Genomic DNA, 12317 nt, shown 5'->3' with positions numbered 1-12317 from the left:
TCCATCTTCCTTTAGCTTGTAGTTGTGGTTTAACTTGAAACCCCTGCCCTGTAGTCGCTGTGGACCAGGATCCAGATAAATCCTGGAGTGGCACTGAGTCTGAGCCTATCAGCAAGAGCAATGCAGTAGAACACATGGCTTTCCCTGGTAGCAGTACCTCCACCCAGCTTCCTGTAACCCCTAAACCTATCTCCTTTTCCAACCTTCCCCAGATGACCTCCACCCCCCTCATCAGCTCCCAAAAGGTAATCTCACCAGTCAGTCTCTCGGTGTGGTCTTTTTCTAAATTCTGCTTTTCTATCCTTTTGTCTATGCATTCCATCCCATCCCTTTGGGGTAGGTGATGAGGCTGAAGTCTCAGAGTTGCCTTGTGGCAGCAAACCAGATGTACAAGCCAGTGAAAGTTCAGAAGAGGAATCAGAGGACAGTGAAGATATTGAAGACGATGAAGATGAGGATGAAGAAGAGGATGATGAGGATGAAGACAAAGATGATGATGATGATGATGATGAAGAGGACAATGAAGAAGATGAAGATGATGAAGAAAGTGACAGTGAAAAGGAACAAGAGGAGGAAACCAGTGTTGCAATAACACAAGAATGTGATAATGGGAGAGATGTCCCTGAGATGCCGAAGATCACAGCTGTAGAGGGAAGTGAGGAGAGCTGTGATGTTCAGATGCAGCCTGATGTAAACACAGAACCTACAGTACAGCCTGAGCCATCAAACACATTGAGTGAAAAAAGCGATCACACTAAGGAGCACTTTAGTTTGATGGAGGCAAAAGACTCAGAAAACAATGATCTAATAGAGAGAGCAGAGTTAGAGGACATGGAGAGACAAAAAATAATGCTTTCAGAGACCACAGATGATGCCATGGAGATAGCAGTTCCACGCACACTAGATATAGAAAATGACTCTCTTGTATCAGGCATTAGGGTTGAGTCAGCATGCTCTGATGAAGAGGAAAATGAGAGTAACACAGGTACCACAGGAGCATTTAGAACACCTCTACAAATTTCAGGCACTACACCAAGAACTGAGAAGAATTGTGAAGGTGATGGTGATGAGGATAACTGGGATGAGGATGAAAACAATGAACCCTTCAGAGCTGGGAAACACAGTAATGTTGGTGTTTTAAAATTTGCAGAAAACTCTCTGGTACTTGAATCAAATATCACATCCAAGCAAAGTAAGACTGGTGGCACAGTATCTAAGCAACTTCAGCAGACCACTGAAATAGGCGATGAAAAACATATCACTAATGACATGAAGGCTGATGATACTTTTTCACAAGCACTCTCTCAGTTGTCCACAAATCAGGGCAAAGCAGATGGTGATGGCAGTCAAGAAAATGTAAATAATACAACAAAGCCATCAAAATTAATCTTGAACCTCATGAGACATAAAGAAGAACCTGAAAGCTTTGAAGACACCTGGGGTCCTGGCTCAGATAATGAAAAAGAAGGTTCAGTGGAAAGTGACACTTCAGATATTGTGCCGGTTAATCCTAAGTTTTATGAGAGGGAACTTTTAAGAGCTGAGGACTGGACAGTAATACATCATGATGATGATGAGAATTTGCCAGTGTCCATGATCGTTGGCACTGATGACTTAGAAGATACAGAAAGTCATATCAGGTTACCTGCGGGAAGTGTTGCTAAGGATGAACTCATATGTCATGAAGAAATCCCACAGACAGTCATTGATGATATTGATGTGACTTCTCATTCTGATAAAGATGATGAAGATGAAGAGCGTGGAAATTTAAAGGTACAACAGCATGTATACCATACTATTCCAGAGCAAGGAACATTGCAGGTACAGGAAAGCCTCACGTAGTTTTAGTTTAGGGAATGGAGTATTTAAGACCTTAAGCTGTTTTGGTGCATTAAGGTGGTGATAATTACTCATTTCTTCCATTTTATGTTACAGAACTACTGTAATCTAAAATTTACTTGATTTATTTGTTAGTTCTTTATTGAATTAAACTATAATGTTGTCCATTACCTTTAACAAATTTTTCTTCTCAGGAAAGAGAGGAAGAGTCATCTTCAGAAGATGACTATGAGGAGGAGGATGTGGATGAAGAATGTGATGAAGTGCAAAATGAAAGATCAGATGTAGAGCATCTACAAAAGACAGAAACTTCTAAGAAGAGGGGTAAGGTTTAAAATCTTATAGCACCATGTAAAGCTTGTACAAGAAATTTAGTTTTCATGTATTTCATGAAGGTGTTTAAACACTGCATTTCAGATTTTTTATCAGAGTTAGGAATTGAAAAGGAGGATGAGGAAGAGGATTCACCTTGGGACTCAGAGGTTAGTATTGTGGCACTCGTCAGTTTAGCTGCTAAAATAATATACAGTCCTGTATGAAATGAAGTGACGTGTGGCCAAGTATGGTGACCCATACTCGGAATTTGTGCTCTGCATTTAACCCATCCAAGTGCACACACAAATATGGAAAACCCATTCAAACTGCAATATAACACATAGACATGACCGCTGTGAATTATTGTTCCTTTTTCAAGCTGAGTGACACTCGTCTCTCTCAGTCTGGCTCAGACAGTCCAAGCAAAAAGGAGCAAAGTGGGCTGAACTCCCCAACCAAGTCACATAAACCCATGACCAGTATTCATGAGGAGGGCAATGAAGGTATGTATTTGTATAGCACTTTTTTGCCCTTTCATGCTTAGAGCTGGAAACCAGTTTTAAACAGGACAGGCTTTGCTTCAGTAAACCACCTCTGCAGCCATTTCATGCCTTAAGAAACATTCAAAGCTGAAAATACACTTTTATTGTGGTTCACTGCTCCTGCTTTCTATCAGATGACGTCATCTAAGCATTTCAGTATGGACTTTACCATTATAAGATTTATAAAGGTATAACAGGGAGTTATTTGTGTAGGAGCATTTTAATTTAACTAAAGATTATACGTTTTGTAAAGGACAGTTGAACACACTCTACTATTTTTCTATAAATCATCTGTAATTGATTCCTTTTTTTAGCCCTGCATTATATTCCATCTTTCTTAAGAGGATCGAAGCACAGTAGTGTATTCAGGAGTTTTTCTCTGCATGGAGGTCAGGAGGCAGTGGGTATGCCAATTAAATTGCTGCACGATGTCCTGTTTTTTTCCAGGACTTATATAGCCCATAACCCCCTGCTTGTACCATTTCACGTCATGTTACATTACTTTCTCATATCTGTTACAGGTCTCAGTCCATAATGGTTCTTTTGTGTTTTTGCATATCTGTTGTCAGTGTCTATGTTGAACATGGTGGTCTGTGTAGCTTGCATCCTGTAGAACTTATTTATTGTGAAAAGAGGAGATGATTTACAATTAAACTATGATAGGTTGTCTAAGTGACAGATATTGGTGCTTAAAATGAAGCTAGAATACCTCACCAAGCATTGAGGTTGAGTTATGTACATTTGAGTTGACAGATTAGTTTAAAAGACACAAAGATACACACTAGTGTCTTATAGCGTTGTCACGGCACTAAAGTTTAAGATAATGACAGTGACAGTGAAGCATATGAAATAATATAACAGTAATATAACTTGTTTGATTAAATGTTTTGGTTGCCAGTTGCTTCTGCATGTAGTGGGATTTCTAACATACCTGATAAAAAAAAGTTGGTACAAAAAAGCGAGTTTAGTTTTACTATTAGTGCTTCAGTTACAGCTTGAACATCACAAAATATTCCTGTGTTACACTGAAGAACATAGTTCTTAATCCAGTAGTGCTGTTATTAATTCAGTTTCTCGTTTAGAATTGATTGATTGAAATAGAAACATACAACTGTGGAATCTAACGCCATCAGTGTTATCATGCCGTGACATTAAAGGTATGCTCCACGGGAACTGATGTACAGTGACTGCAGCAGGATTTAGTACGGGTACAGAGAGTTTGTAGTATTGTAATATCAGTTTCAGGACCTGTAACTCATGCAGCTGCACTAACATATACTATGGGGCTATGCGGTTTGTAAATATTAATGTATGTAAAATGACTGCATTACCTTCAGTGCTTTGCCTGCACATCACAAGCTCATATGCATCAAGGAAGTTGCCATTCTGCATGTGCATGCCTGCAATGTAGCTGCTCTAGAGGCTTGTTTATTCATTGTTTATGTGTCTTGTGTTTTGACTAAATGTGTGTTTTTTTTTTACGCTTAATGTGTCAAGATTTCAAATTTCTTTCCTTACAGTTTTAAGGACTAGTCAGGAAGAGGAGAATAACAGTGATGAAGAGAAATCAGAAAAGCAGGTAAACCTTCAGTATGCCTTTTCATTACGCTTTGTGTGTTTATTTTTTATTTATTTATTGTTATTTATTTGTTTTGTTTTAAATTTATGAATGATTCCTTTTTTGTTTGCTCAGAATAAACTGCTTCATAGAGAGCCAGTATCAGTGCTGAGTAAGCTGCTGGAGTCCACAGATGCTAGAAAAAAGACAGGTAATAACAGTGGTGTGTGTTTATTTGAGTATGACTTTAACCTGTTATTTAGATATTCCTAACAATCTCAATGCTACATCTTTGCTTTCAGATGTAATGGAGGAACTTGGTTTAGGAGATGTTGATGATCTTGAAGGTAATTTTGGACCTGATTGGACCTTACATGATATTCTAAATCAGGTTTTTTTTGTAAGGATTAAATGTTTTGTGTATTTTTATCTTATTTAAAAGAATATCACCAAGTCCAAGCAGGTCAGATGCTCTGTATTTCATTCTGCTCTTAACTTTGTAGTGTTAGGATTTTTACAGTAAACGCTACAACATTTATACCTTAATGTATAGTCCCAGATTAAAGATCTTGTTCCCAACACAGATGCTTCAGACTGGGACTCAGCAAGTATCACCAGTAAAGCCAGTAAAAACCTGTCAGTCTACAAACCCGAGGAAGAGTTAGCGAGTGAAACCCCAGTGCCTCTGCCAGTCGTCCGAGAGCAGGAACTGCGTACATCTGTTGCAGAAACACAGGGAGCTGCCAACACAAAAAAGGAAGAAGGAAAAGAATCTTCCCTCTTAGGAACTCGTCCACTGCCAAGTCCACGCTCATTCAAACCTCTTACCAGCACACAGCCCCAACCTCAACCTCAAACACACATTCACAAGGAGTCCATTAAGAAACCAGTGAGTGAGGAAGGTGAGAGATAATTTTGCTTATTTAAACCTGAAACATGTTCTTTGTGATTTGGGTATACAAAGATGTTGGAATGATCAGTCAACCTAAAGTCTTTGTTTTTCAAATAATATTGCAGAGTCAGACTGGGACACAGACACCACCAACAGTCCTGCAAAGATGACAACTCCACTTCCAAACATTGTTGAGACTGAAACAGGTATGTAGGTCAACTGAACATAGACCGATGCCAGCTTCACATAATCTCCTCAACAAAAATACCGTCAGATATTCCTCCTGTCGAATATTATTTCCTCTGATGCTCCAGTGTCACCACCAGAGGAAGATGGAGAGAGTGACTGTAACTCAGAGGCCAGTGAACATCCAGAAGAGGTGGGCAGAATTCAGTGTCTCCTGCACACACACATCTTTATTTCATGCACCTGTCCCCCTTGTTTGTTTTTATTTAGGTGTCTTCCTGTAGTTGATATTGTTGTTAATAAACAACCATTTGAGCAGTGTTTGTGGAGTTGAAACTATATTTTATAGGCTTCTCAAGTCTAAAGTATTGTGTATCCTGCAAAATTAATTTTGGTTAATGCACAGTTCTTCCCATCGTTTGTTTTTTTTCAATGTTAATTGTATTTCTTTGTTCATTTATGCTATCAAAGGAGAGAGAGACATTAGATGCACTTGAGGTAGATCTAAGTAGTCCATATCAGCTAGCCCCCTCTGAATCCCAGACCACTGAGGTAGAGGAGAAAGAAGAGGAGAAAGAAAAGCAAGAGGATATAGAAAATACATCTTTCCTTGAGACTACCTGGGAGCAACGCTATGAGAAAATCTGGGTGGAAATTGAGAAAAAAGAGACAAAATCCCAATACAAAAATGTAGCCGCCGAGCTTAAAGAAAGGTTTGGAGAGATAGAGCAGAAGGAGCAAAGTGAGACTGCCCAAGACAAAGAGGCAAAGGAAGAGAAAGAAGAAGCAAATAAAGATACAAAAAAAGACACGGAAGTTTCTGTGGGTGCATCTGAAGAAGACTCCAGTGAAGACGAGGGAGAGTTGATAGTGCGACCCACAGCACGGGCTAGAAGTGTTAGACTGCTGCCTATTCCTGAACAGAGGGAGTCTGGACAAGAGGAATCCTACTCTGAGGATCTTCCCAATAATGACTTTGCCAAACACAAAGACATCCAGCAACATTCTTTAGGGACTCTGAATGAAACTGCTCAAGAAACAGAACGGAGCTCTTACCAAATATCTGGCTGTAGTGCAGACTCTATCTCTAATGTAAGTGAAAATAAAGAGAACTTAAGCTTGGCTCACTTGAGTGATCTTGAAACTCCATTTGCTATGAACCAAGAATCTTCTCAGGAAGCTGGGATTAGTCCGCTGCATTTGGTTGGGGAGGCAAAGGTCCTTCCCTCTATGCCAGATGCAGCCTCTTGCAACTCAGATGAATTGGTTGAGGAGGGCCTACAGAGGTCCACAAATGAGGTAGGGAAATGGAGAAGAAGGAAATCACAGCTTTGTAGCAGTAATCTCCAATGTCATGTTTGTCTTTTTCATTTTCTTTCCTTCACTAATACTGCAACTATGTGCAGGACAGATTTTGAATTAGTCCTACTTCTTCCCTTCATATATTTTAGTCTTTACATTTCTCCAGATTGCTGTTGCAGTTTAACTGTTTCAGTGCTTTACGTTATACATACATGATTGTTTATTGCTAATGCTTATAACCTTAAGAAAACAGCAGTGAATCTGCAAAATGTAATTGTGGTGTTTGTGGCCATTTGCAAAATCCATGATCCAAGTGGTGCACATTAAGTATTTACTTGTGCAGCCCTAGTTCCTTCCTATCTATTTATTCGAATAGCAGGGTCTGAACTGCTCATGCCTTATTCCCCATCTGGCTCAGGCTGCTTAGCCATTAAAAATTAACAGCTTGATTTTTGCCCAGGTGTCAGGTTATAAAATCGCACACCTTATACTGTCTTTAGGGCCTCTCCTCGCACTTCAGCTCTTGTGTGTCACTCATAATTTCCTTCAGCTACCTGGAGATCACATCTCATCTTTCCTGAGTAGTGTATATCATGTGAGTGTGTGTGTGTGTGTGTGTGTGTGCGCATTTACACCCCTTGTTGATACTGTTTGGTATAAAGTTTTTCATTATTAGTGCTTCTTTTAAAAATTTTAAAAGAAGACTTCTGTCTTGTTGAATGTTTTATTCAGTGTTTGTGTTTTTCTGCTTGTTTCAGTATTTGTGTAATTCAAAAGTTACATATTTGTACACAAATGCTAAATTAATGTAAATTAAACAAACAGCATATGCTCTTGTATTTAGGGTGGTGTGGCAAAGGCTGGTGTCATGAGAGGAGAACCTAAATCCAGTGCCTTAAGGAAGACTCATGGCTCTGGTAAACAATCTGACGTTGACCAAGGAAAAGGCAAGAAAGCAGACACCAACCCTGACAAGCCAAGCCCTAAACAGGAAGAGACGTGTGATAGTGGATCTCAACAGAAAGATGATAAATTAAAGAAAAGGGAGCATGTTTCACCAAAATGGCCAACAAGAAGCCCAAGGAGGTAAGATTCTATAAGTTGGAAGCTGGGTTTGACATTTGGAAATGTTAATATATCTAATAATTCTGGCTTCCATCTATTCATTTTTCTGTGTGGAAAAATTTAAGCATAAACATGGCTAGTTAGACACCACTTCCGGTAAATGTGGCATTTTTTAAAATCAGTAGTCTTACCTGAGTTCAGTACAAAGAGTAAACTTACAACTGTACAAACCTACGTACTCATGGAAGTATAAACAATTTAATTTTCTTTCAATGACAGTTCCTAGTCTGACTTACAGGCTGTGGATGAATTTAGTCAGCTGGCATTTGTTCTGAATGAAATCAGGTACCTTTAGCAATGGACAAAAACATATAAATGTTTCACTATATACATAATTTAGAGACTGTTAAATGGAAAATAATTAATAATTGTGTCCTGTGGTCTGTGACCTTGCTATTATTTTGTCGGAAACACTCAAAGCATCTTTGAGTGAAGGCTGGTGATGGGCAGCAAAATCTTTTAACCATCATGATGAATGATGAGATTTGTAATCCCCAACACTAACAGGAGGACAACACTACTCGATGATGAGGCGAAGAGAGCTATGGGTAGCCAGGGGAACCTGCTACATGTTCCTGCCCCAAAGCAGTCTAGAGATCCCTGCCCTGTGAACCACCATAATGGAGGCCCCCTGTCTGTGTTTGATGATAGTACTTTAAGTGAGGTGTCAGAAGATGAAGGAAGGTACATATGCAGTATGGCATTCTTTTCATATGATTTGGACTTTCTGGCTTGCTCATTATGCACTCAAATATCACATACGACTAAAATCTGTCTGTCTTGGAAGCCACATACATGTGTGGTACAGTATAGATACTGCATTGTACCATTTCTAGATTGTGCAACCCAGGTTGTCCCTGGATATCAGTGTCATGTTTATATTAAATAAGACCATATGTAGCTAAAAACAAATTTTGCGTTTTCTTGTGTTGATTCTGGGCAGGTCTCCATCCTCACGGCATAGGGCTGAGAAAAAGGTAGGGTTGTTTATTAAAAACATTGTATTAAATTTATAATCCCTTTATATGATATGTGGTTATTGCTGTATTTTTCATTCCTCTTCAGTGGATAATGTGCAATGTGTATATAGCTGTACTGTAAACAGAAATGTAAAACTTTGTGAAACTTTTATCTGTGCAGAATGGTGGAGAGTTGGAAATGGCAGATGACTTTGAAGACCTCACACAGTCATCCGACACAGCTACTGAGGAGCTGGACTCTGCTACATCAGGCTACTTTAATGCCTCTCTGCTCATCAAGCAGCTGGACACCAGCTCTTTAGGTGAGCAGGACTTATACATTTTCTTATATTTCAGGTAGGCACTATGTTGAAGACTACTGATTTGAGCAATAAATATTTTCTGAGTCATTCCTGCAGGCTTCATGTGACTTCATTTGTAGCAATGTAGCAAGATGCACTTTATGCAGAAAGGCAGGTATTGATGCTAGCTGATCCTTAATCTTCTTTTCTACCTGTTTCTGTAGATTCAGTGAGCATGGTGAAGTTGCAGAACATGTTCCATGAGTATGAGCACACCATCCAGAAGGAACGCAACAGACACAGCCGACTGGCTGATAAGGTTTCTCAGCTGGAGCAGGAGCGAAATGAGCTCAAACTCCTGCTGGATGAGAGCAGAGAGAGCAAGTCCAGCCTGGAGCACCTCCGACTAGAGCTGGAGACAGACCTCAACAACCTCAAGTGAGTTACACTGGATTTTGTCTTTGTACAATTTTTACAATTTTCCTGACAGTGTCAGGATGTTTTCATGGAAAAACAGAGGAGATAAAGTCTTTGAGCTCAAATTTGCACTTTCCTCTGTAGGTTTCTGCTGAAGCAGGAACAGGAGAAGCACCAGAGTGCTTCTATGCTGTATGATAAGACCCGGGAACAGCTGTTTAGGAAAGAGGAGCAACACCGAGATGAGGCAGAGGAGAGGGAGAAAGTGGAGCTCAAAATGAGGAACCTGGAACTAGAGCTTAGGGCCATGATGAACAACATGAAGCAGGTAATCATCTATGACAGCGACAAAGTTGGACTTTAGATCAAATTATATGTAAATGATATAATGATATGTTCATATAAATCATTCAGACTCCTGAGACTCGTTCAGACTCAACTCCTGAGATTCTGTAACACCAGTGTGTCCTGCTGCCTGGTTTATTAGTCATGCTAATTTATATGCTTCATATTAGGCTTATTATCGTCTTACCAGTCAATCTGAGCATTTAAATTAGTTTGCATACATTTGTAATGCTGGCTCACATCACAGTGATTTTTTTGTCTCACTGGTCTCACTTCTCTTTCAGCTGTAAATATAGATAATTTATATTGACTACAGTGTAAAACTGTCTAATGTTAGCTAAGTCAAACATACATTGAAAGATTTTATTTTATATGAATAAACGCAAATATAAACGCAATAACCCTCCGGCGGGGGGGTTAATTAATACTAGAAAGTTAAAAACACTTGTACAAATTATTCCAGATTTTTAAATCTTTTTCTTTTATTTTATTGGTTTTTTTGAGTGATAACACATATTTACATACTCCATTGTTACATTTCGGAGCTCCTATGCAAAATACGTTCAGGTTGGCCGTCGTGTAATATAATATAATGAGATGTAATTGGATATGGTGGCAGCTTAATATCATGTACAGATTTGTTCATTTGTAAAATGGAACAAGCCTAATGTGCACCCCAGTGTTGCAGTATAACACTTTCCAGGCTAATATCTTTCAGCAGGTTTTTCTTACCTGCTCTGTAATTTCCTTTGATTCTGGCATTGTGGTGGCCCCTACTATAAAGTAAAGTTTAATATATAGGCAGTGTTAGATTCAACAGGGCTGGATATAATCGAAGTAATCAAAAAGAGACCAGTTACTTTTTTGCAAATATAATATAGTTAATTATTTTAAAAATGTTTGTTTGTTCCCTAAAAAACTGAAACCATTCAGTGCGACAAATATACAGTAAAGGGGGAAATACTTTTTGTAGGACTGTAGTATATAATTAAAACTGAATAAGCTGCAATCTACTCAGTTTACCGCACAATTTGCGGATAAGTTGCACTTTGTCTAATATGTATATTGTATGTATATGTGATATGTTGCATAGTTGGAAGAAGACAGGAATGAAACCCAGCGTCTTTTGGCCCATGAGCAAAGTGCTCGAGCCTTACAGGAGGACCTGCTGAATAGTCATCTGCGCAAGCAGCAGGACATTGAGGAGAAAAATCTCAGGAACCTCACCAAGAGCAATGAGGTAATAGTCAAACTATATGAATCTGATGCTAGTTGGGTAAGAATCATTCCTGGAGGCATTGTATTTGTCACAATGGGTGTTGACACATTTATCATTGTAAGCCTGCATTAACCTAAGGCTGATGACTGTGTTGTCCAGGCCGCATCCCAGCTGACTGAAACCAGTGAGCGTGAGAGGGAGCTGCAGCAGCAGGTCTGTACTTTGCAGGAGGAACTGAGCTCAGTGCGGGCTGAGCTAGAGCACTTTCGTTCCCTCAGCCGGCAGGAAGAGAGCAGACTGGTTGATGAGAGAGACGCACTGCGGGAGAGACTAGAGGATGCTCGACGTGACCTAAAGCTAAATGAAGAGACTCTAGCCCAGACCGTCTTCCAGTACAACGGGCAGGTGAGCACCCTGAAGTCAGAGTGTGCGCTGCTCAGCACCAAACTGGAGCACGAGAGGCAGGTGCGCCAACAGCTGGAGGCTGAGGCTGAGACCAGTAAAGCACGGCTCCAGGTAGCACTGCAGGAGACTGAGAGGTGTCAGGTGTGTATGTGTGCTGTTCTTGAGTTAAGGTGTATACGGTGTGTATTTGTACTCCCTTTTGCTGCTGTAATTGTCTGGTGCCAATTTTATATACGTTGCATCCTTGACCAAAGTTCATTCAGTTTAGTTTGTGTTAGTACTGCTCTTTGCTACCTCCCTCTGCTCTTGTTGTCAGGCGGCACGTGCAGAGACAGAGCGCACCCAGCAACGCGAGCGTGAACAGCATCAGCGATCTGAAGAGAAGTGGACATCAGAATCCAGCTCGCAGCGTGACACCATCCAGTCACTTTCTCAGAAGCTGAGTGAGGCCGAGGCCCGCACCAACAGCCTGGAGAATGAGTGGCACAGAGCCACTCTGAGTGTGGCTGAGAAGAGTGCGCTGCTGGAGACGGCAGCTCGCGAACGGGAACAGGCCCGTGCACGGCTTGAGGAGCTGGAGGGGACGCTGCAGAGTGAGCGTGATCGGGCCAGCCGTGCCACCGCTAGACATGATGCCATGCAGGAGAGGCTAGCACAGGCACAGAGCGAGGGTGCCTTGCTCAGGCAGCAGTTGGAAGAGGCGCAGAACAGAGGTACAGCCAAGGAGCAGGCTGTTACGGACGCGCAGGAGTGCTTCACTCAAGCGCTCAACCAGCTCCGTGCCAACGGTGAGGAGAGAGTGCAGCTGGTTGAGGAGAGGAGCAAAGAACTGGCAACCAAAAATGCAGAGCTCAGAGAGCAAAACTACAGACAAGAGCAGGAGAAAGCTGATCGAGAGGTGTGTATGTTTT

General features: G+C 40.7%; 1 protein-coding gene across 13 annotated transcripts in view; it reads left to right on the top strand.

Moving 5' to 3' along the window:
* Positions 1–12317, top strand: part of si:ch211-272n13.3 (ankyrin repeat domain-containing protein 26) — a 28945-nt gene that overhangs the window by 7898 nt on the left and 8730 nt on the right. For 8 of the 13 annotated variants that reach the window (XR_008302369.1, XM_034307364.2, XM_053237177.1 and 5 more), the window contains 21 exons: positions 55–245; positions 2034–2163; positions 2257–2321; positions 2534–2657; positions 3011–3100; positions 4217–4275; positions 4390–4465; positions 4557–4601; positions 4839–5156; positions 5272–5352; positions 5461–5525; positions 5804–6631; positions 7479–7720; positions 8267–8443; positions 8703–8736; positions 8900–9041; positions 9245–9458; positions 9582–9765; positions 10876–11022; positions 11161–11547; positions 11723–12304. Coding sequence is in view for 12 of the 13 variants with exons in the window: in XM_034307364.2 (XP_034163255.2) it covers positions 55–245; positions 2034–2163; positions 2257–2321; positions 2534–2657; positions 3011–3100; positions 4217–4275; positions 4390–4465; positions 4557–4601; positions 4839–5156; positions 5272–5352; positions 5461–5525; positions 5804–6631; positions 7479–7720; positions 8267–8443; positions 8703–8736; positions 8900–9041; positions 9245–9458; positions 9582–9765; positions 10876–11022; positions 11161–11547; positions 11723–12304 (4181 nt within the window). In the remaining variant the exon portion in view is untranslated. The remainder of the gene's footprint in view (positions 1–54; positions 246–2033; positions 2164–2256; positions 2322–2533; positions 2658–3010; positions 3101–4216; positions 4276–4389; positions 4466–4556; positions 4602–4838; positions 5157–5271; positions 5353–5460; positions 5526–5803; positions 6632–7478; positions 7721–8266; positions 8444–8702; positions 8737–8899; positions 9042–9244; positions 9459–9581; positions 9766–10875; positions 11023–11160; positions 11548–11722; positions 12305–12317) is intronic. The other 5 variants (XM_053237180.1, XM_053237184.1, XM_053237183.1 and 2 more) reach the window with 5 other exon arrangements.

Source organism: Pangasianodon hypophthalmus, chromosome 9 (genome assembly GCF_027358585.1).
Source record: "Pangasianodon hypophthalmus isolate fPanHyp1 chromosome 9, fPanHyp1.pri, whole genome shotgun sequence".
Taxonomy (NCBI): Eukaryota; Metazoa; Chordata; class Actinopteri; order Siluriformes; family Pangasiidae; genus Pangasianodon; species Pangasianodon hypophthalmus.
This window is presented reverse-complemented; position numbering and strand designations above follow the sequence as displayed.